This window comes from Sinohyriopsis cumingii, unplaced genomic scaffold (genome assembly GCF_028554795.1).
Source record: "Sinohyriopsis cumingii isolate HCF-2022 unplaced genomic scaffold, ASM2855479v2 utg002725l, whole genome shotgun sequence".
NCBI lineage: Eukaryota > Metazoa > Mollusca > Bivalvia > Unionida > Unionidae > Sinohyriopsis > Sinohyriopsis cumingii.
In genome coordinates this window covers 274,074-299,894 of record NW_028316283.1, presented here as the reverse complement: position 1 = coordinate 299,894, position 25,821 = coordinate 274,074, and the positions used below count along the sequence as shown (strand labels likewise).

The window sequence follows — 25,821 nt, the reverse complement described above, 5'->3', positions numbered from 1 at the left end:
AATAAGTTTAAAAATAACCCATGGTTGTCATGGTTTGCAGCATGTAAATATTGTGCTGCTATAATGCAAAAGTCAGCGTCTCCTGTTTTGTCTTAAAGTCATAATCCTTAAGACAGATGCAAATTTATTGTATTGTAAGATAAATCAAATATTGTATCTCAAGTGCATTTTAATTTATTCTTTTATTATTGCGAATCATATATGCACCCTATTGTTTAATGATGTTAATCTGAAATCCCTTTATTCAACTGTTGTTCATATGACTTAAAAATTGGGATGATTTTTTGCAGGTCATTTAAATATTTATCAGTAGATCCAACATTACAGTAAATCTGAGGTTGTCAGGAATAGCTGGTGTCAGATAGAAGAGACTACAATATATATCTTGAATCAAGAAACATTTGCAAATGTTGTATTATTGCAAAAATAAAATGAGTTATGACAATGTTTTTATTACCAGGTGGATTATGTAGAGCCAGCTCAGAATATGGTTCACTTGAAATTGATTCCAAGGATAGACTATACCAGGACTCGTGGTCTGCTGAGAAACATGCAGAATGTGAGTATCTATCCTGACAGTCATTTCACTGTAGTGCATGACTTTGCTATCACAATTGTGACAATAGTTGGTAAGGACGCATTGCCATAGGCAATTTTACATATGCAGGATTTTTTAAAATATGGTTCTGTATCCTTACAAATGTTCATATTATTTTGTCAAACTTGTTCATTTGTGTATTTGTTAAAAATACTTGCAAGGAAATTGTTAAAACTGATGTGGTAATTATAAAAAGCTATTTTACAAGCCCTGCCAGGCCCTAGCTGATTGGGGTGGTGGGGGGGAGTGTGTACTTAAAGGGCTAAGTCAGAGAATGAACTTGGTAGCTGGAGGCAGACACCAGCTTCTGAAGCATGGAAAAAGGGATAGACCACCCATTCTGCTGCCTGGCAGACTCTTGGCCCCAGAAAGGCTGTAAGCTCTTGGACAGTCATAGAGTGCAGAACAGCAGGTGATCTGGACAAGATGAAAATCTTTTCCTTAGCAGTAAGATACAGCAAACTTCATTCACTGCCTTACTGGATGTCCAAACTTCTCCTCCAAAACACCTGGTCCAACAATTGGAAAGAAACAGGGATCCCAGAATGAAAAAACAGTAGGCAATACTTACCCTAGCACAAGAATTAAGAAAGGGGAATACAGTTTACTGAAGCACCTTGTGCTAAGCAAGATGCAAAACAGTTCAGAATTAATAAAACACAGATAACACCCATTTAAAGAAAACACTCGATAGATACAAGAAGGTACATGATATGCCATGATATTCTGTATGTTGTTGATGACTAAGGAGTCAGACTGGGATCAAGTTCTTTTAAATTCTGGCACTCCACTACAAACTGGAGTTCCAGAATTGAAGGAGTGATTAGCTTTCACTGATTAATAAATGTCTAAGAAAAGGAAAGCAGGCAGTAGTAACAGGGATGTATTATATAATCAACATTAGTTTTACATTTTACAATTCCTGCAACTGATTTAATGTTTCATCCTGAGTTATTTCAATATAAATTGTTGGAAAGCATTTGAAATTATCACTTTTTCACTTGAGACTTTCACTATCATGAAGAAGATAAAGAAAAGGCAGAAAGTGTTTTGCAGCATGTGTTATTGGTCTGTTTGTTTCAGGAAGCAGAGAAGAGGAAAAAAAAGAGACGACCAGTTCAAAAGCTGTTTGATGTGGATGAAATTAAGTAAGTGTACATGTCTTCTTAACAATTTTAACTGTTGTGCACTAGCTTTATACATTTCCAATTTATTTGATTGGCCAATTGTTGAAAAATGTGCATGTGAAGTTTCTTTTCTGTGATAATGTAAAACATGGCTGAGTTATTGAGAAAGAAAATTGAACCCTTTGGAAATGTTTATACAAATAGAGACATTTTGGACAACATTAAGTGCCTTTGACAACATCAGATAGATTTTATGGTCTCTACAAACCATGAATTTGAAGTCCCAGTGAATAATTATCCTTTAGTAGGGAAAAAAATGAATTTTTCCCCCAGTTCACATATTTCAATACCAATGATAACAAAACAAAACAGCAAACATTGATAACAAACATCAATTACAGTATTTTGCTAAGTTGTAGTTGTGTGTTCTCAAAACAGTTTTGCATTTGATATTTATTTTCTAGGCGAATAGGTGGCGAAGTTACAACCGATGGAGATTTCTTAATATTTGAAGGAAACAAATATAGCCGAAAAGGATTCCTCTTCAAGAATTTTGTGATGTCAGCCATTGTGAGTAAATTTAGGATACTTAATGCTTTGATACGTTGTTTGTTTGCACAGTATAGAATAACATCTGATTTTTCAGCGTGTGTAAGCAGATCAGGATGTATGCCGTTTGCTTGTAAGTGTAACAAACAGTATTGATATTGGTCTTTAGAACATTTTGGACATGTCAAGGAACTTTTTAAAAAAATTCTCAAAGTCCACACACACATGCAGTCAGTCAAGTACTAAATATTTATACACACCTAAATAAACATGTACATTTGATTTTGAAATGTAGAAGCTGCTGATGTTAAAAAAAAACAACTTTGTGCCAGGGTATAATGTTTTTATTATTTTCATCAAATGTGGACAGCTAAATCAGGTATCATTGGGATCAACTTACACCAACATACATATTGCTTCTTCAAGTTAGAAACTTTGCTGTTTTTATGTAGAAAATTTGTGTATAGTATATCCAGAATAAAGTTATGAAAATGTTATTTGTGGAGGCAGATACCTCATATCAGATATATTTAGCTGTGAGAAATTTTGGTGATATAACAGTTTCAGAATGAAGCCATGAAAGTAAATCCTCTTAAAATTTATAATCTTCTAAAATATAACCTCCTTAGGTGTGTTTCTGCTTAAAAGAAATTGTACTGTTCAAAATTTAAAATACAACTTTTTTAACCAAAATCGTTCAAGTTTATGTCTGCTAAAAATACCCACTACATGGTACTTGTAATGAGAGTTTTAAAGCATCTTATCTGATCCAGGTATTAGAATATGTCAATTAATAATATGAAGTGAACAAGGCACATATTTCTACTGGCTATCAGCATGTTTAGGTTGCATATTTTTGGATCTCGGGCATTAATTAGGCAAATTTGTTTCTGCAAGTAAGAATATGGTCTACTATTTCCATATAATGAATGAAGACTGAAAGGTTCTCGCAAAGTTTTACTTTATTTGAAAACTTTTAATAAAACTCGAAGTAAATCAACCATTGCAAATCATGGCTGGAAAAATCACTTCTCAGTTAGTCTGGGGCAAGTTCAACATTTTGCCTGACATAAAACATTTTACCACTTGTCCAGAATGGTTTAAAAATAAAAGTTTGTACTTTGGGGATTTTCATTAAAAGGGCAGTTCTAGACAAGTATAAAGCTCTATCTGTTTTACTGCCCAGGTAATGTACACAGTGAACCAAATGAATATTGACATGATACTTTTCTGTATACACTTATATACACAAACATTTCTTGTAGATTGCAGAAGGAGTCAAACCAACACTGGCTGAACTGGAACGTTTCGAAGATCAGCCTGAAGGAGTTGGCATGGAGTGTATCCTTTATGTTTTGTCACATAATTTAGCATCAGGTGTATTTTATGCCCTTGTAATGTCTAGCTTTGGTGTGTGTGTGTGGGGGGGGTATGTTCTGTCACATAATGTAGCATCAGGTGTATTATATGTCCCTGTAATGTCTAGCTTTGGTGTGTGTGTGTGGAGGGGGGGGTATGTTCTGTCACATAAAGTAGCATCTGGTGTAATTTATGCTCCTGTATCATCTAGCTTTGGATATGTGTGTGTGCATGAGGTTTATGTTCTGTCACATATTGCTGCATTTGGTATAATTTATGCCCCTGTAACATTTAGCTTTGGGGTTGTGTGTGTGTGTGTGTGTGTGGAGGTCCTGTCACATAATTTAGCATCTGGTATATTTTTTGCCCTGTAACATCTAGCTTTGGAATTGTGTCTCTTTGTGTGTGTGTGTGCAGGCAAGCATGTTCTTTTCCAGCATTTTTAGCTTGGTAACCTCATACCCAGTTAATTTCATATTTGGATTATAAAAATAGGACTATTTCTCTCAGTACCACCTCTGGACATGGGTTCAGCCAATGGGTGAGGGTACATGTCAAGAATTGTAACAAAGACATATTTTGATTGAAGTTTTTTATTAAATTTATTTCATTACTTGTATCTCGATAATCCATTTACCAATCCACTTCATGTATGATCCTGTTCTCTGTACCAGTTTTGCCCCTGATTTGGATTGTGTGGTGAAGAATTAACACTGGCAACAGTTTAGTTTTTCATCACTAACATTTCCATATCCCTTAATCAATTTGCATCATATTTGGAATATAAGATCATCACATACTCTCTCTAAGTACCACTCCTGCCTCATGTTAGGACTATGTAGCCAAGGACATATTTTGATGTAAAGTACTTTTCACTACACATTTCCAGACCTCCTCATCCAGATCACTTCATATTTGGAATATGAGATCAACATATTCCCTTCTCTTAGAACCACTAAAGCCCTATGTTCAGTTCATGTTTGGAATATAATATCATCACACACTGATCTAAATGAATTTTGCTACTCATGCCTTAGGTTAAATTCCTTGGTGTGGGAATAGGTTAAGTATGTAGGACACCTTTTGTATTCAAATAACCCCTCATTTGATTCACTTTGTAGTTGGAATATTATATGATCCTTCTTCACGACTTCCATATCCCATGTTGTCCCTGGGTTGTGACACTCAGGTAGAACCATGGGATCAAGAAGTTGACTATTTTTTTTTGTCATCCCTTATCTGTCGTCAGTCTGTTAGCACAAGTTTGCTATCACTACTCCTCCTAAACTACTTTGAGGATTACCATGAAACTTTACACATTCATTGTAGGGTATAGTTTATCCTAAATGAAAATGTGCTGATGAGACATCTGGTATGGCCACCACAACAGCCATCTTAAATATTTTGTTAGCACTACTTGTCATATCAGCATGGGATTTTCACTAAAAGACTTAGGATGATGTCTAGTTAATTTTAAATGAAAGAAATGCTGATCTGACTTACAATATGGCTGCCATGGCAGCCATCTTGAAAATTTCATTGCAAGTCCACCTGAAGGAAAGTCATATCAACACGAGATTTTCATCAGAAGACTTCTTATGATGTTGTGTTACTCCTGAAAATGGTGCTTGCAAGACATCAGTATGGCCACCACGATGACCATCTTAAATATCTTGTTAATGCTATGCCTGTAATCAGACGATCATATTGACACAAGGTTTTTAATAAAAGACTTATATGATTTCTACTTGCTCCTAAAAGAAAATGGTGCTGATGTGACATCCATTATGGCCACCACAGCAGCCATCTTGAAAATCTTGTTATCACTACTTCTGAATAGAAAGTCATACCAGTTTGGAGATTTCACTGGAAGACTTTTGGTGGTGTCTAGTTGGTCTTGAATAAAAATTGTGCTGATCTGATATCCAATATGGTCACCACAGTGGTCATCTTGAAAATCTTACAGCTACTACTTCAAGATGGAAATCCATCTCAACATTGATTTTTCATCAGAGTACTTCTTATGATATTTAGCTGGTACTAAATGAAAAGGTGCCAATCTAACATCCAGTATGATCACCCCAGTAACTATTGTGAAAATCATTTTTGCTATGTGTCATAAATGGAAAGTAATAGTGACATGGGGTTTTCACTAATGCAAATGATACTAATCTGGCATCAAATTTGCCACCATCTTGAAAATCCTTGTCACTACTCCACCTAAATGTACAGTCGTATAAACATGGGGTTTAATCAGAAGACTTCTTATGGTATGTAGTTGTCCTAAAAGAAAATTATGCAGATTTGACATCCAATATAACCACCATAGTGGCCATCTTGAAAATTTTGTTATTGCTAGTCCTCCAGAAATGATGGTCATATTAGCACAAGGTTTCGCCAAACACTTCTAATGGTATCTAGTTGGTCTTGAATGAAAATGGGTCCCTTCAGACATCCGATATGGCTGCCACAATGAATGTATTGAAAGTTTAGTCACTAATTCTCCTGAATGGATAGTCATATTGGCATGGATTTTTCACCAGAAGCTTCTAATTATGTCAGATTTGTCCTTAATTAAAATGGTGACAATCTTAACATCCAATATGGTTGCTACAGTGGTTAATTTGTAAATCTTGTCACTCAGAAATATCAGAGATGGTTTGAACACTTAGCAATTAAAAAGAAATGGTCTTGTCTTATCTAGAAATTCTTTCAGACAGTAGAGCATCAGACACTTTGACAGACACTTGGTATTAATTTGTATATGCTCACCAGAAAGTGGAGTGTATTATGTTTTGATGTCCATATGTATGCCTGTTACCATTTTCATCTCTGCACAGTAACTAAAGTTGACTACCATATACAGTTAACAAACTTTGTTGATGGCTTTCATATGTGGGTAAGAAAGAACACTGTCAATGTCAGGGTTTAATATTCAAAAGTAAAGGTCACTGACTGAAAGAAGAAATATGGTTTCTGCACAAAAGCTGAAGTTTTTCACCATCAGCAGTCACTCATGCATGTGAACTTCCCACATGGGAGGGATTTCTCTCCAACGATTAGGGGTGTGACTCACTGAAATCACCTGCACACACAAAACTATTACTGAAAATTTTCATTTTTTCCATATTTGGTTCCAGTGTAGTGTATTTATGCTAATACTACCTGTGATCATGTGACCATGAACTGGCTTAAGCGAGGCAAGACATGTAGTCACTAATTTCACCCTTTGATCCTGTCAGCATGGTCAGCTGGCTTGAAGTTTGTCAAGGTGGATTATACTATGTGAGAACAGAAGAAATTCGGAAAGGATTAAAGACATTAATTTATTATGGTTGGGTTAAGATAGAGCTCAATCAGCACAAAACAATAAACATTTCTTTTTTCTCTCCACAAGATATGTTCACTTCACTGCTTAAAGTTGTTGAGATGGCTTAGAGTCTATACTGTGTATGATCAAAAATAATTTGGACAGGATTGACGATGTTGATTGATTATGGTTGGATTATTCAGTAGCTCAGGTAGTACAAAACGGGGCTTGTTTGACTTTGGTCTTCAACATTTCTCGAGATGTCAAAGCATCTAAGTATTCCAATGCTAAAATACCAAACTTCAAACAACTGAAATATCACACAAAATTCAATGATGGTTGAAAGTGGGAATTTCAGTGGTTGCAATCAAGTTCAAATGGACCTGAATATGCATTCTGCTCTTCATGTTAAGCTGACTTAAAGTCTATTATGGTGGCAAGAATGACATCACGTGTCATGCAGAAACCCTCCTTGCATCAAAGCATTATTAACCATGACAAAACCAAACATAATTCCCATTTCTGGTAGCAGATGATTTTTCAGGTCTAGTCAGTATAATGTTCTCTAATTCATAATTCATGCCAAAGATCTCATCCAAACTGACAAAACCTACTTGCATTGTGACTATTTTATTCTTCATAAGAAATGATCTTAACTGTATAAAAATAATAATAATAATAATTTATTATATAAACTCACTGTTAAGAGTGACCATCTGTAGAATGCAACGGGCGACCAGGATTTTTTACTACTATGAACAACTGCATTGCTAAAACTGATATAAACACCACTGGCCTTGATTTAATCCCTAGCAGATGTGAATGTAAACCAGACTAAAGTACATGTCACTAACTGCCATTGTAATCCCTAATGCCTGGGATGATTGAGGACTTCGTCTTCATCTGTTATACTAGGAAGTGGTAATTGTTTTCAAAAAGTGGTGATGACAAAGGTATCACAGGTTAGGCTTAAAGGGTGTGGTAGTAGAATATGTGTTCATGCTTCAGGTGGAGAATCTTACAATAAAACAACATCAGATCCAGATTAAACAGGTCATGCAGGCAGTCTGCAGTTGGAATCTACCCACAGCAAGGAAACAATTTAAACATCTTGTGCACTCAGCAGAGTTGTACTGACATTAATTACCACATTCTAATGCAGACACTGAGGAAAATTAAGGGTGACTCTAGAGGAAACATGGACCTAGTAACTGTACATCATTTCATAAGTGCTAAGATTAACAATGATGAGGACTTGCACTATTATAATCCAGCAATGATCTCCTAAGAAATGCTAAAACTGCTTGTGGTGCATATAGGGGTAGTATTAATGACAACAAGTTACAATGAAAGGCATGATTTGTTGAGACAGTGTGCATATTTTAATTTGTTAAAAATGTAAATTTGTTCAAAGTAGTAATGTTTACTCATTTGCCTGCTAAAAATCATATCTATGAAAATCCTCCCTCTTCTGAGGTAAAAACTCACCAGCAAATTTTGGAAATCTTGTCTGTCCTGACCTGACCTGTCTTTTCTGTCACGTGTCTAGTTTATGACTTTTTGGATGACTTAACTTGGCATGAGGAATAAACCTTGTGATTTTGGGGTCAGAAGCTTAAAGGTCAAAGTCACTGGCTGAGAAAAAGCAGTATGGTTTCTGCACAATAACTAGCTTTTTTAGCAAACTTTGTTAGTGTCTTGCACTTGAAGTTAAAAAGAGATCAGTTGATTTGGAGATTTAAGGTCAAAGGCCAGGGCTGCTGTGACTGAAAGAATAACTATTGTATTGGCACAGTAACATTAGATTGGCATCACAGAGAGAGCCATGGAAGCTCATTTGGTAGATTGTCAGACTGTAATCCAGTGTCATGAACACAGGTTCAGTACCCACCCAGAATAACCTAGGTTGGCTGTTTCATTGTGTCCTTATTAAAGGCATTTGGCTGCCATTTCCTCAGCATGATGTTACCAATATTGTTTAAAATACCACTAAAATCAACAAAACAAGCAAATATGTCACAGATCTGGACCAAACTTTTTTGTGGATGACTTACACTTGGGGTAAAGAAGAGGTTGATTTGGGGATCAAAAAGTTGAACTTCATGGTCAGTGACTAAAATAAGAAAGTTGGTTTGTACACAAAACATTCAGTTATCTGCTTAAGGTCTATTAATCATAGGGCAGGTGTAAATTGTGCCATTCATGATACTCTTGTTTCTTATTATTACTGTTTCATTAGAGTCTTATTCAGTTCATAACATATGTTAAATTTCACATTATCATTTACCTATTGCGTTGTACCACTCCTACATTTGGATTATGCCATTTGATGGGGACATTGAATTAAAAAATATTGTATAAAACTGGTTATAATTTTCTGCATCTAATTTAAACCCTGTTTGAAATGTATTTGCTGCTGTGATATTCCTGCTGATGTTGGGTCAAGCATGTCTCATGGCATGTGTTTCTTGAAACACGTTTTTTGCAGGGGGTGGGGTGTTATAAACCCAAAGAGTTTATGTGATTTTTTTTTTGTCTGTTGTTCATTTGTATATTAGTACTAGATTATTATCATTACTTCTAAACTATTTGGAGGATTTCTTAGAAATTTTACACATTCATCCCATTGTCCAGGTGGTTTTAAAAGAAAATATGGCTGTCACAGTGGCAAAATATTGACTGCAGTATTGAGACGGTCTTGTTAGAATTGGTAGGCCTGCAGCTTTAGAAACATGGTAAATTTCTTTAGAGGTGCATCACATGCAATACAGTTGTAATAATATGATGTCTGTTATCAGAGTGTTCAGTTGGACTTCAGGTTGCTCAACCACGTTGCCATCCAGGCTCAGAAAGTTGTCCTTAACATTATGTAAGTGGTTCCGGAGAAGTCTGCAGGGGAAATAACCCACAATTTTGTGCCAGGAGATGTGGTTGAGGTCTGTGAAGGAGAATTGATACATCTTCAGGGAAGGGTCATCAGTATTGATGGCAACAAGATCACCATGATGCCCAAACATGAAGACCTTACTGTAAGTAAATTCATAAAATAGCCAATGCATGAAATTACATCCCCAGTTTTATCATGAGTGTCACCCACAATGCTAGTCAGTCAAAAGTTATCATATGTGCATTTAAAAGTTTGTTTATTCTTAAAGGACATTTTGCTTAAATGATGAATGAAATCCTTATAAAAATGGGTTTTTTTCAGCTGTAAGAGAAATTGTATTGTAGAATATGACGTTATATATGGTATGAACATGGATACAAAATTGTATGGTTATGGCAACATTTCCATTGAAGTGTTAAATGTGCACATTTTGTATTTAAAAAATACAGTAAGTTATCAATAGAATGTAGTGATTCTGGGATCCTGAAAGTTAACTATACAACATTTTGGCTGCACTAGTGTGGATTCATTTTCAGTTTTATGTCAAAGAATTCAGCAACTTACTGGATAGAATGTATAATATGGGACTAGATATTAGGACCCAGTAAACTGAATGATTTTCATTAGGACCAAATAAAGTAAATGATTTTCATTAGGACCAAATAAACTAAATGATTTTCATTAGGACCAAATAAACTATGTTTTTCATCCATTACAAACCAGGTTCTAAATAAAAGTTTATGATGCTGCTGTAAAGAAGAATTTTATCCCTTCCCAGGTTCTTGCCTGTGTTTTATTGTTACAGTGAAGAGATTTATCCATGTAGATGTATCTTGAGGTTGGTCATTATATCCTGGACTGTGTTATAGGAGGGCTTTTCATAGAAATGAACAACTTTAATATTAGACAGTATCATTTAAAGCAAATTGCTGGTCATTGGCCAGTCAGCTGGTCATTGATGCAATGTGCTAAAAATGTTCTTGTTATTTCTGATGTCATCTGTTGTCAGATTATCATGAATATAAGTGCAGTGTAAAATCACATAAATGTAAACCAAAACATATAAAATAACCAATTAAAGTGATGTTATTAAAAAATGTTTAAAATATGAATAAAAGATTTCACAGCTATTGGTGCATACTACATTTCTCAAATATTGCTACATTTCAGTTCATAAATACACTGATTTTTACCAACCATTTGTGGAAACCGGTTAAGCTTTGAAATAAAGCATCAATTAGAATTTGCATGTACCATGTTGCAGGAAATCTCCATGATGTCATGTGGTGTCAGTTTCTACACAATGCACATGATGTCAAACAATGCGAGTTAGCTATGCTCTGCAGACTTTGTCTCTGCCATTGTTTTCTGTTGGTTTGAGTCCAATATGTGTTTGAATGTTCTTTGTGATACTTGTGAACAAAACAGCACATAAATACCATTCAACATTCAGTTAATTCTCAACTGCCATTACAATCTAAGTTTAAATTTTATTGAGATATATATAAAAGAATTAAAGCATTTTTTTGTGTCTTTGGTTTTGTTTGGAGAGAAAGGAATAGTGCAGCTTCATTATCCTTGAGATGGAAGGCTTTTGGAAATGTATGGATGAATTTTTTTCAATCAGTGTTATTTTTTTCAGTATTAACTCTAATGCAAACAGAAGAAACTGGAAATGAATTGTGTATGATTGGAAACTGTACACATTATGTTAGTTATACATTTCTGTGGAATAGGAGATGGATGAGAAATGAGAAATCTTGGTTAAGATATCCTAATTTTAATGTTATTTTTGAAGTAATGTGACACTGATTTCTTATTTAGGTTGAAATAAACTTGGAAAATATGTGAGGTCAGTACATAATGACATACTTGTAAGAGATAGTTTCATTGATCTGGTTGACAGGCAAGTAGTGCTAAGCTAAGAGTAGGTGATGCTGTGGGCAGAATGGAAGGGTATTCCACATATCTCTCTAATTGGAACACAGATGTAATTATAATTTTCTTTTAAAGGACCCTCTTGAGTTTCCAGCCCATGAGTTGAAGAAGCACTTTAAAATGGGTGACCATGTAAAAGTATTAGCAGGACGGTATGAAGGGGACACTGGTCTTATTGTTCGAGTGGAGGAAAATATGGTGGTGCTCTTCTCAGATCTCACGATGCATGAGGTAAGTCTGTTGTCTCTATCATGCAGGTCTCATGGCATTTCTGTTTCATCAAGTATACTTGATTGTTTAGATCGTGGCTTTTGAAGCTAGGGGAATTGAATAACGTGGAGGAAATCACCAATCTTGTCATGCAGGACTAAATATTCTTCTAATGCCAGCACTTGGTATTGAACCCAGAGTACCACAGTTATAATAGTGTGGTTGCCCATGACAAGTAATTATTTTTGGGGAGCTTGTGGAATGTTGCTTGTACCTAGCCAATGACAAAAAAAAAGAAACAGTCCATTAGAAATAACTGGATACAACCAACCCTGTCTACCTAGTTGCAGCAATAAAAATTATTTTTTGGTCCTCAAGATGTTTGACTTTATCGCACAAATGTGATGATCAAGCTTCCTCATGACCAGGTCTAGATTACATGAGATTGTTTGACTATTGTGTACTGCAAATGGCTGTTTGCACAACATACCAGATAGTGAAAAGCATTTTTTATATGCAGATACATGCATGTAACATAACATAGGTGATACAAGTGATGTAAAAATGTCTGAGGAGAACAATTCAGCAAAACTCAATTTGTAACTTTCTGTGGTTACCAAACTTTGTGAATGGCTTGCAGTTGGAGTAAGAAAGATTCTGGGCTCACAGGTAACCAGACTTTCATCTTGAAACTTCTGTCTTGTCTGGACACACCAGCTGAAGGACACTACAAGACCCAGAATGGGCTTTGAAGTGGTACCTTAATAGAACAGAGCTGTTACATCAAGGGAGATAAACCTCTTTCTGCCTCTCAAGACAGGACAATAGGATAAATCAACACAGACTCTCTTGTCCTGGATTAAGTGGGTTACTTGCTCAGAATATAGAGAAATAGCCACGGCTTCAATGAAGTTATTATGCAGTTTGGTTCATGACGTTAAAGCAGTTGCCACCAGCCTAGCATTTGACTGTAACTGATCACTAACTGACATCATTCAGGCTGTGGGAAGATCAGAATCCACATTTTCTAGCTTTTATCTCCAAGATATGTCATCCCAAAGGGTCCAAATCAATCCAGTAGAACCTATATCTGCAGCTCAACAGGTCACCCTTCCAGGTCGATCGACAGCTTCTTAAGACACTGCTTCATGTCTTTGCTGGATTGGGAAGGGGGGATCCCCTCCTGTCAGGTTACCTAAAAGCTGTCTCACATACCTTACAGAATGGAGGTATTATCTCTCAGATAAGGGGATGTACCTCCCTCGACCTCTTACCTGTTCACCTCAGGTATTATGATTGGGTAACATATTTAAAGAAGAAACCAGTTTTTTCTAGTAAAAAATGTTTTCTCGAGAATACTTCCGAATCATAATACATATACACCCTACTGGCCTCCCCACAGTTACATCCATAGAGAGCATGCCTTCTGCTCCTGTAGTAACTAAGAGGTTCTTAGACTTTGCTGCCAAGATCTCCCCTTAGGTTAAGACATGGCAGCGAAGTCTAAGAACCACTCTGCCTGACAGCCGCATAGGTCGGCAGACAAGTTTTAGCTTCCTTTAGCTAAGTATTCTCAAAGGAGACATTTACTAGGAAAAATTGGTATCTCCATGTTAATTCCATAATATACTGATATTCATTATTAAGCATCACTAAATTAATACACAGATTGATCCTGCTTTGCATTTGAATGTGTGTATTATATAAGTCAGTATAATCATTTAAATAGATATTTTGAGGTATTTGCTGTATGTTGGTGAGAAATAATTCATCACGAGTAATCCATTTGTTCATTGTTTTAATTTTTCAGCTGAAAGTTCTTCCTAAAGATTTACAGCTATGTACAGACATGGCCACAGGAGTAGATTCCTTGGGACAATTCCAGTTTGGAGACTTGGTACATTTGGAGTAAGTGTCTGATTTTTAAGCTGCATTTCTTCCCAAATTATTATTAAAGTTGAATGATGAATATGTTCAATAATTTTCTGAAAGACCATGTAAAATCATTCATCCCTCTCAAAATTGTGAGTGCTAATTTCCAGTTCATTTTCTGTCTACTTGGGCAAATACTAATTTATGGCGTTTTTGTTTCTGGTCACCACTTCTTCCAGCTTTGTGAACTGCCATTAGATAGCTCTTGTCTTTTTGTTTCTCCTTTGAATACATTCCCAATCACAATATGTTAGGAATACAGTAAAACCTGTTATCAGCAACCTTGCCATGAATGACTACCTGTTATTTATTACCACAGTCATAATGCATGGATCAATTTTATTATATCAATGCTCTGTCATGAGTGTCCACCTGCAGAATGCGACCAGCGACCACATGGTCAAAACAGACCAACACCACTGACCTTGACTTAATCCTTTGTAAACACGATAGCTTAGGACACGTGTAGTATGCATACAAAGTGCAGATTAAATAATACTGCAGTTGAACAACCATATTGTGAAAACAGAGATGAACAACACTAACCATTGTATAATCCTTTGTAACCACGACCACATAAATAGTAAAGATTGTTCTAATAATTAATATAAAAACATTGGCTAGCTACTGGTTCTCTGAAATTTACAAGTCAAACATATAAAGTCATTTGTAAAATGTTGTAAACCCAACTAAAGTACATGTCACTAACCGCCATTGTAGTGCGGAAGTGATGTGAATACCCAGTAAGATTAACTTTTCTTTCATCAAAGGGAATAATCATGTATATACATAGTCAAGTTAAAGGTTTGTATTTTTTAAAATACTATTTGTGAAAACCGACACAATGCGGGTGAAATCTTTTGAAAGGCTTCATGGTAGTGGTCGAGTACATTGTTTGTCTTTCCAATTAATCGGTAATGCCTAGGGGTGAATGAGTTCTTTGTCTACAATACTAGTAAGTGAGAATTATTTCCAGATTGATTGTGATTGCTAAAGGGTTGTTTTGGGTTTTTTTCTTTTACTTTTGTTAAAGTGTTTCACCAAGCCACCACCTGAATATGCTGGTGCACATGGTTGCAACCTATGTTTATCTAGCTACAATGCTAATGAATTAACCTCGTCTCAAAGTTAATTGTTTCTTGATGAGTTAATCATGTCTTTCAGTTTCATTCATTGGTTGGGCATGTGAGAAAGCTTGCCAGTAGCTTCTCGTGGGTCGGTGGTTCTTTCCGGGGTTTTCCGGGTTCTTCCTCCACCATTAATACTGGCCGCCATGTATAGCCTATCGTGCTGAAAAAATGGCGTTAAACCCCACAACAACAACAACAACATCATTCATTGGTCCATATATATTTATTACACATTTCCCCAAAACCTGCTGAAACCAAAATACATGTAGTCATTATTACATCAACACCTTAATAACAATGGCAGAACCTACAATGAAAAAGACAAAAATCTTAAACTAGGAAAGAATTAATGTAATTGAAAGAAATGAAAACAAGTAAGTATGGAGTGGTTTTGTGTTGCCAAGATTAAAAACATACCAGTAAGTAGAAAGCTGATTCAAGAAAAGGCAATTACTGTCTCAGCAGAACTGAATTGTAATAACTTTGTTGCATTTAATGCGTGGCTGGAGAACTTCAAAGATAGATACAATATTACAGCTAGTGTGCTCAGTGGACAATCAGCTGATGCGAATTTACAGACAGTTGATAACTGGAAAAAAGGACTACCATCTGTCACTGAAGGGTGTAACCTTTGTGATATTTTTAATGCTGATGAAACAGGACTCTTTTACAGAGGACTGCCAGACAGCTCAAAAGTGCAGAAAGATGATATTCGCGAAGGTGGGATAAAAACAAAGGAGAGGTTGACACTATTGTTAGCATGTAGTGCAACAGGAGAAAAACTGGACCCCTTAATTATGGGCAAGTCACGCAACCCAAGATGTTTTAAGTCATTCAGTGTCAAATCTTTGGGTGTTGCCTATGAATCCAGTAAATGGCTTGGATGATATCGGACATCTTTCATAACTGGCTTGCAACAGTCAATAATAAAATGAAGAGGAAAAATAAAAACATTTTAGCTATCATGGACACCTGCAGTACACACCCAGATGTTCAGTTCAGCTATGTTAAATTGGTCTTTTTGCCCCCAAATACAACATCAAAACTACAACTTTGTGATGCAGGGATAATTCAGGCTGTAAAAATTAATTATCAGAAGAAAGTGCTGCAACACAGTCTTTTCAAAATGGATGAGTGCTCTACAGCAATTGAAATATCTAAAACTGTCACTCTTCTGGATGCCATGCTGACTACATTAACTAACCCTAACCTCCTGTTGTAATTCCCAGGGAACAGAGAGAGCCAGTGGGGTCAATGCTGGTTTCATAAATGATTAAATGGCATGGACTTCTCTTACTGAGAAAGTGATCCTATATACCAGTATATGGTTGTCAAAAAGAACACAAGTGACACCAACAGTAATAGAGAATATCATAGTTAATTGTTCCAACCGTTACTTCCCCATTTTCAGTTTCAATACATGAACCATATCAGTTATCTTGGTTATATGTTTCAGTGTTATGTTTATTTGATTTAATTTATATTTGATTTAATTTAATTATTTGTAAGTTTTAAAATCTTTTTATTTTAATTTCATTACATGTCAAAGTAATGTAATTTTGTTTACTAGGAATTTGATATTTTCCAGAAATTAGTTTGACCTGACTGTTCAGTTGAAAACACCTTAAAATAGAACTTTGTATCTTTTTGCTGACCTAGTTCCTGGCCTTGATTGAGAATCAAGTAAACAACTTTTTTAATTTATTCTTAATGTGTGAATGATAATAGTGAAATCGAGGCTGTCCTGGAATACGTGACCTGAGACTTGTAAATAGCTTCTAAACTGTTCTGGAATGTGATCACATGATCCTCATACGGGTATCTATTTTTGCGCATTCTTTGACTGTTTAACCTTTGTCTGTAGAGAAATAATCTCAGTTTGGACTTTTACTTTGGACCCTGGAAAGTGTTTCGTTGTGCCAGTTTGGAGTTAGATTTTAATTTTTATTTGAATTATTTGGATTCTAAAAGAGTAATTCTTTTTCCTGGAAATATTTTGAGTGCGCACATAGAATTTTTAGACAAAGAATATTTCTTTAAATTTTATTCCAAATTCAAATACCAGAATATTATTTTATGCGGTTCACAAAGAACTGTGAACACTTCAGCGCTATACTGACTACAGTAAACGTCATCACCTTCCAGTTTGGATTTTTCATGGGGACTCGAACTTGAATTTATTAGAACATTTCATTACTAGGACTTCTGAAATTTAATTCATGAATTATTCTCGGATTATTTTTTGTATTTGATTCCTAAAACCGTAAGTTCTTATTTTTTCATTTTTACACTGTATTTTTCTAGGGAAATAAATTAATTGTTAAATTTTTCAAAGGTTGTTGTTTTCACTCTTTCTTTTGTTAGTGTTTATTATAACCTAAACATGTAACATAAGTCCCGCCTTGGCCTACTGTTAAATGTTGTTTGTTATTTACCTTTAGCAATATCAACAACTGTATTGAATTTTGACAATTAAAACAGAAAGCTTTATTTCCAATAGTTTAACTGTATTCAATACTACTTTTTATGAGGGAAAAACTTAAAATGTTAAGTTTTGTCACCTGAAATGTTTGAAGTAAAATAAATTTGTTTGTTTTATTGAGGTTGTAAAGTAGTCATCTTACTGGATGAATATTTCTTCTTACATTCCAGCCCACAGACAGTTGGTGTTGTTGTACGTTTAGAAAAGGAGAATTTCCAAGTGCTGAGCATGCATAACAAGGTAAAGGAAGATGTCTTCTTGGATAGTAAATGGAAAGCATTGCTGTCACATCATTCCATATCTGCAATATCCAATGTTGTGGAGAACTGTTGAAGCCTGTTAAGTTATTAGGATCATTATGCATGATGGTTTGTCGACATCATCACCATGATCAATGTTTTTCTTACCATAATTTTTATGATATTAGTATTTATCTATAAAATAGTGTTTTCAAGGTAATTGTAATAGGGTCTGATGAGGGTAATAGAATGAAAAAAAAATTTTAATTTTTTTTCAATGAGCTAAATAATTTTTAAGTTGTTGATTGCCAAAAAGGGGTTATTTTGCATGCTCATGAAATATTTTATTTTGAGTAGTTCATATGTACATGAAAATCCTTGAATTGGAGTGGTTACCATGAAAATCCTTGAATATGATAGGTTGCCATGAAAACTCCTTCAATTTTGAAAATAAAATGTCCTTGAGTTTTTTAAAAACATTTTTTATTTTTCCATTTTTCTAAAGGAATACATAGGGCTGATCATAAGATGCATGATACAGGTAGTTTAATAGAGTAGCATCCCTTTGCTGTACGGATTAGTTATGTATTTTTTGTTCTGCTTTTTTACCTATAGTTACAAAGTAACTTACAGAGAAAGTTCAATATCCTAAAGAAAAATACTCACTGAAAATGTAAGGAAATTTTTCAAAACTTGTTGAAAAATCCTTGAACTAAATCAAATGGGCTAATGAAACCATGTATTGAAATAGGGAACCATTTGTTATCTTGCCTGAAGTGCTGTAATTATCAACAATGTTAAATCTTTATTATCAAATCATACCATACAGCATACTTAAGGAGCATTTTTAACTCCACAAAGACATCTCACAAAAAGAATCCCAGCAACTGTCTTTATACATCTCAGTTGTTAATGTTTGCTTTTAGGTAGTGAATGTGAAGCCACAGTCTATCACAAGAAAGAAGGACACAAGAAATGCTGTTGCACTGGACTCCGAAAACAACAACATCCAAGTCAGAGATGTGGTCAAAGTCATAGATGGACCTCACTCAGTAAGTTTTTATATCCCCACCTAATAAAGGTAGTATATAAGTTTCAGTTGATCCAGAGCCATGGTGACTCGGTGTTTAAGGTGTTGGATACTTGACCAGCATGGTACAGGTGTGATAATGACCATTGAAGCAACATGGATCAGCTTCTGTGGTGCGTTCTTGAGCTAGACACTATATTATATTTGATTCAGCAAGTTATAACCTTGAAAGTGTTGCTTTGCCTTAAAACAGCAAAGCCAAATCTTTCTGTGCATCTGCCTATCCTTCTGTCCTCCTTGTCTGTGATGTGCCTGCTATATTATATCACCTTTGGACATTCAGCTTGTACTATGGGTGCATCTTGGAATGAATATGTGTTGTGCACTAAGATTGTGTGACCTGCTTTTAAGATTTCTATTAAAAAAATTGTGTCTGGGCCAGTACATTTTCATCAGTGTTGCCACCATGCTTATATTGAGGGTGCATCTGATGATGAATTTGTCGTGCACCATAACCGGGTTGCCATGACCTTCTTTCTAGGCTGTTACAGCTCAACATCTACACCTTTTGACATTGAACTTAAATTGTTGAATTTGTGCTGTGAACCAAAACAGAGTTGCTCAGACCAGCATGGACTTTTCATGATTCATCAGACAGTGATGATGATCATCTCTTGTTCATTATCTTACCACAGTTGTCATGATTGTAGATATTACTGAGCATCTGTCAGATAAAAGGTTATGACTGATAACTCAAGAGCCTTCTTTACATTGTAGTGAGTCATCTGAATGCATCTTTCTCACTTCTGGTACAAATCACATACTGATGTGTATTATTGGATGTACCTAGCTAAGACAAAGATATTATCACCTTCAGTATGTCTGCTGCACTCTTTTATAAAGTGGACAAACAAGTGTTTAACGCCACGTCAGTGTTTGGAACATTGTGTAGACTTCGTTCCTATATGATCTGGCATCACTGGCGATCTTTTGCCTTGCCAAAAAGATCATAAGTGACCATAACTGGCATTCAGTTGGCTATATTACCAAGGTAACCCATTAGGCTGCTCACCACGTGATGGCAAATGCCCTAATGACCTTGTGTATCATATATTTGATTACTGCAAAAGTCACAAGGGCCATGAAGCATTCAACACTGAATATTTCAGTAATGAGTGTAATTTTTTGAAATTTGATTTTTCATACCTTTAAGTGGCAAGTATTCACTTTATTTAGATTCTTATACATCCACATTTCTTTGGAAGGTCATTATTTTGATGCCCCAAAAAGTACATACAGCAAAATCATTGTTAAAGAACACAGACATTTTTGGACAAAATTAACCTATAGGTGTGATCCAGTACAATCCGGATTGAATGTCGTGTGCTGTGATGTCACAATGAATGTTACGTATATTGATAAACAAATTCGTACTACCCTGTATTGTGACGATTCCACTTGACTTGCTCTTTTCTTGACCAAAATTGAGTTCATGGCCACCATTGTTAAAGACCATAGAGATCGATAATTTTCGTCTGGAAGTTTCTTGATGACAGTTAAGGGACAGAGCAGAGCAGAGTATTCAGTAATCAGGATTGAATAGACTGGTAAAGAAAATTAGTATTAAATATTAAAAGATTAATTTATATTTAATTTAAATTGAGTAAATGCAGATACATGACCCATGTGACTTTTACTATAGAGGCATACAGAGAATAGTCACAGTGGTTTTAAAAGGCATTCTCACCATTGAAGGCAGGAAAGCAAGAAATATCCCCCAACCACTCAAGTTTAGCTAATGGAGTTATTAAATCTGTGTACTCTGAACTCTCACAGGATCATGTACAACTAATGAAGGTTTCAGCTTTTGAAATACAAGCAGTTTTCCACGGCCTTCGAAGGTAATGTCTCAATTCAAGACATGGTACAGTCATTTTAGTGAATTATGTTTCTCCAGTGAAACTTACACAATCACAAAATTCCCTCACATCTTTCCTCATCCTGATAAAAGTTTCACTTGTGCTTAAACTGGTTACATCTGGGATGCTAGTGGCCACCTTGCAGGCACAAGGGGAATTAACTTGTAAGAGTTGATTCTGTTCATTTATATGATCTTCAAACAGAAAGACATCTTTCAGGGAGGACTGGATTCTGAGGTAGCAGCAAGTAACCCCAATTTTTAATGTGGTGAGGTAAATATTGTTGGAGAACATAATTTACTCAAATTTACTTTAGCAAAGAAGTGCGATAATCCAGTAGTTGCATTAATTAAGTTTTTTGAGACAAAAGTCAAAGGCATAATTCACTGATGATATAAAGAGATTAAGTCAATAAACAAAGGCTGTAACCAGCTGCAGAACAGTGATGGTTTGTTGTGTGGGTTTTAATCACTGTGTAACATTATAAAAGCCGCAAACAATATAAACCTTTACAATGAAAATCCAATTTGGAAAACAATAATCACTTACTAGTATTAAAGACAAAGATACATTTCATTCAGCTGAGGCATTGTGGATTAATTCCAAAGACAAACGATGTGGTCGACAGCTACAATGAAGCCTTTTAAGAAGAAATCTCTATTACATTATTGGCATTGTGTGGGTTTTCACGGAAGATAAAGAACAATATGAACCTTGGAATTGATTTTGTTATGTCTGTGACTATTCCCTTTCAAGGAGGAAAAGTTAATCATGATGGCACTACAGAAGCAGTTAGTTGTATAAACTTGGTAAGGTTATGATCTATAACAAATGAAACTGCCTGTAGATTTAGAAAACTGGTAGCCAGCCTTAACTTTTTTGTTTTGTTCAGAACAGTCTTTACTATTTAAGTGTTAGTGGTTAACTCGGTGTTTGCAATGCAGTTTTCATAGCAGTGTTGTTCAGAAAGGTATGCACTTGCCTGCAGACCCTTTTAAGTGGCTGTGGTTGCACAGTATTAAATAAAAATCTAATTTTTGGCAACATGATCGTATGTAGCAGTATTGACACTTGTGTTTTTTTTAATAAAAATTGTGGTTGCTGGTCACATTCCGCAGTCATCGCTTATGACATTGTATTTATATAATAAAATTAATCCGTGCATGAAGATTGTGATCATAAATTACAAGTGGTTGCTAATAGCAGATATTGTTCAAGACAGATTTTAATGTACTTCTATTAACATCACATTTTAGACATTAGCATGCATGTTGGGATGAGCATGTGTGGTGCAGTATAACTGGGTCACTGAATTTCTTTCTAGAATTGAATTTTAAAAAATTATTTACTTAATTATTAACTTTTTCAAATTACAGTACCTTTATACCATTTGGTACCGATTGATGTTGCATTCTAAGATGAATATATTTCACACATCAAAACCAACTTGCTGCGTGACCCTTTCTATGATTTTGAAAATTACTTATAGATGTATGTGCACTCTTATTTTGATGTAAATTCCATCACCTTTTATAATATAATGCTAAAAAAGGGTGCATTTTACTTGCATCATGGGATTTAACTGCATTACACAACAAAACATCTGTCGCTGTGAGAATTTTCTATGGTTACATCAACACTTTTAAAGAAGCTGACTTGGGCCACAGAAGTAATGGTATCTTGTGAGCCCCTGGTAACTAACAGTTTTTTATAGACATGTATGATGGGCAAATCTAAACACATCTGGAGCATGAGCATATATATTCATTTTTGGAATAAGTGTAGACCTTTTATGAAAATTTTTATTCAGAACTTATGTTTTCTGTTGGTGGTTAGGGATACAATAAATTTGTGGTGTTCAACTCTTTTCAGTTGAAAATAAAAGGAACATCCCATATTACTGAAAAGTACATTAAGCAGAGTAGTTGGTTTCATACATGGACAAGCTAATTGCTTCAATTTCCCAGCATATTCACTATGGAAATATTAATGTCATCATTTGTTGCCTACATATTTACTATAGACAACCTAGTTATGTCATCTTTTTTCCTGCATATTCACCTTGCACAACATTAGAGGGATGTTGTCTTTTCCCCCTGTATATTTACTATAGAAGAAATTAATGATGTCATCTTTGTTTCCTATATATTCACTATAGACAACATTAGTGATGTCATCCAGGGCTGACACTTTACTTCATAAAAAGTACATACACCTGTGTTTGTTTCTGTTATTGTCAGTAATGTAATGTTTATAGCGTATCTTTATCTGTCATTTCATTTCTGGCCCAAAATATATGACATAACACACTATATCCACTGCCTTGTCTGTATCCTACTGCATATGCACTGGATATAACTAAATCCATTTCCAGCAAGACTGATACTTCGGTGTATTTACCCTTAATATAAACTGTGCACACATGTGTTTATTTCCTCAGGGCAGATCAGGAGAGATCAAACACTTGTACAGAAGTTTTGCTTTCCTCATGTCCAGAATGATGACTGACAATGGTGGTTACTTTGTATGCCGCACGAGACATCTTGTTCTTGCAGGTGGATCTAAGGTAAGCGTTGTTGTTCTCCATATTTCATATAATTTTTGCACTGAGCTTTCTCATTTTTTTAAGTAGCCTGAAGTAGGCAGGGTCGGTGTAACGTTGTAAATGTTACATGGTTGTAAAATTATATGGCTACAACATTATTTTTCATGGGTTTTTAAGCTGGCTGTGGCTTGTAATGAGAACAGTTAATTCTACTTTTAAGTGGTTGAAGCTTATTATATATGAGTTGAAAGAAATTTATACATAATGCCCTCACTAACACTGGCATTTCCAAGGCCTTATCAGTTGATTATTATTACTTTTATTTGTTGATGATTATTCTATATTTGCAGTATTTTTACTGACTGATAATCACACTTAAGTATTTTTGGGATCATGGTAAGTGTTCTAATACGCAAAAATTTATATAGAGAGAGGTTCATTATAGCAAGGAATAAGTGTTTCCAGAAAAGATAAAGTTTAGAAGAAGAAATGTCAGCAAGCAGATATACAATTTAGGATGCAATATGTAGTGCAGAAATCTTACAAATGTCAGTTACTTACTAATAAAGACTAAAAGATGTTACTTTTCTTACCTTTTACCGTTTCAATAGACCTCAAATGCTGCTCCAATGAGCAGCAGTTTACCATTCATGTCTCCAAGACTAGCAAGCCCTTCCCATCCCAGCAGTGGAGGAACAACCCCAGGACGGGGTAGGGGAGGTGGAGGCACCCGAAGGGATAGGGGCCTTATTGGGCAAACTGTCAGTATCATACAGGGACCATTCAAAGGTAAGTATTTATTTGGTTAGAGAGATTCTGTGAAGTTGCCTTCATGTACCAAAACTACTATAGATTTATAGTAATAAACATTATTATTCATTAGAGTATCTAAAGAGTTGAAAATTAGTACCCTTAAAAGTGGTTGAGTTACATGCATGACGTAAAAAATCTCTGGTTACATTTTGACATACTGACTAGCAGTGTCTTATAATTTATTATGTACAACAAAAATTGCAAACTTGTTTTCATATAATTTTTTAAATGTCAGAAAAATACCATAAATTTGTACATGCATCTGATACTATTACTCAACATAATTTATTTCATAATAATGACCCTCTGTGTATGTAGAGTGATCAGAATGAATTGTCTAGCAGAAATGGTATTTTATATCTTCCTGACTATAATCATTGGCTTACAGTTCAATAAATTCCTTAAATCACTGTCTTATCTTCATAATTGTTTTCTGACCCTCATTCAACTTGCTAATTGATATGAATTTTCTGTTTATGATAGGTTACATTGGTATTGTCAAAGATGCCACAGAAACCACAGCAAGAGTGGAACTTCATTCCAGTTGTAAAACTATTTCTGTCGACCTGAGTCGTCTGGCAAATCGCACGTTAGTATTTTGTCTTGTTAGGGTAATCCAGCTTTTGTAAAATAAAACTTACTGTGCAGTTTGAAATGATGTGATCATTACAACACCAATAATATGTCCGCTTTTATCTAAGTGTATCTTGGCGCCATGAGAGGCTGGCTATAAAATGATGTAGTTGCAACTTTTGTCTCTGTTAAAATAAGAAAAATGAAAAATTCACAATATTAACAACTGCCATGCAGGGCCTTACATTAGATTTAAAGTTGGAGTGTGAGTTGCCTCAGTAGGTGGTGTGTTTGGGGGGTCTTCCCCAACGGGATACAGTGGGTTTAAAAATGTAATTGGGTGTAAAGTAAAAGTAGCCAGGTAAATCACCAGCCTCATGGCTGATAAGGAAAGCCCTTCCCAAGGAAAAAACCCACATTGAAGGTAGTGGACAGTAGTATACAAGACATATGAAAATCTTTAGCAATTTATGACTTGCCATAAATTTCTCGGATAGGCTTTCTGTTGTGGAATCAAATATAATCACAGTAAATATGTCATTATGAAAAAAATGAACTTGTGCTTTAAAAATTTCAATCACAAGTATACTCATTCGCACATCTGCATACCCTTTTGTTTGTGTATTTAATAAGAGGATTGTAAGGTCATCAGTTTGTGCAAATTTTTATGTATTTTTTAACTGTTAATTTATGGGCAATAAATGACACAGTACATTTCTAAGTAATGACCATTACCAGGAGTAATGCAGAGAAATGCATGCCAACCCTTAGATATTTGTTTTTGTGATTTTTGGATTGCTTGGACCCATAACTGTGTAAAATTATATTTTTGAAAGTTAAATACTCTTGAACATGCTGTCCAACCTTTTTGACACCATGGGCCACTGAAAAATGTTTTTCTTGAAGCCAAGGGGCGCAGCAGAAAACTGAAAAGCAATGACTATATAGCTGCTCGAGCTCTGGTGGGCCTTTTGAAATTGCCCACGGGCTGTGGGTTGGACAGCACTGCTCTTGAGTGATCATCCTGAAAATTTAGAGTTACAAATACATATTAGAACCAATTTATAGTGAACACCAAGGGATGAGTGAAATTTATTCCTTGAAACAGATTTATCACCATGGAAACTAAAAAGATGAGCCTGTATTTTATGAATTTTTATTTTTGAATTGGAACTTGATG

At 35.2% G+C, this 25,821-nt stretch overlaps 1 protein-coding gene across 4 annotated transcripts in view; it reads left to right on the top strand.

The window, feature by feature from the left end:
• The window catches only part of LOC149770073 (transcription elongation factor SPT5-like), a 69,095-nt gene that overhangs the window by 27,711 nt on the left and 15,563 nt on the right, over window positions 1-25,821 (top strand). For all 4 annotated transcript variants that reach the window (XM_089949449.1, XM_089949451.1, XM_089949450.1 and 1 more), the window contains exons 10-21: window positions 461-559; window positions 1,682-1,746; window positions 2,190-2,295; window positions 3,540-3,615; window positions 9,818-9,972; window positions 11,844-11,999; window positions 13,789-13,886; window positions 17,693-17,762; window positions 18,688-18,813; window positions 23,151-23,276; window positions 23,867-24,044; window positions 24,552-24,657. In XM_089949449.1, coding sequence (XP_089805575.1) covers window positions 461-559; window positions 1,682-1,746; window positions 2,190-2,295; window positions 3,540-3,615; window positions 9,818-9,972; window positions 11,844-11,999; window positions 13,789-13,886; window positions 17,693-17,762; window positions 18,688-18,813; window positions 23,151-23,276; window positions 23,867-24,044; window positions 24,552-24,657 — 1,361 coding nt within the window. The remainder of the gene's footprint in view (window positions 1-460; window positions 560-1,681; window positions 1,747-2,189; window positions 2,296-3,539; window positions 3,616-9,817; window positions 9,973-11,843; window positions 12,000-13,788; window positions 13,887-17,692; window positions 17,763-18,687; window positions 18,814-23,150; window positions 23,277-23,866; window positions 24,045-24,551; window positions 24,658-25,821) is intronic.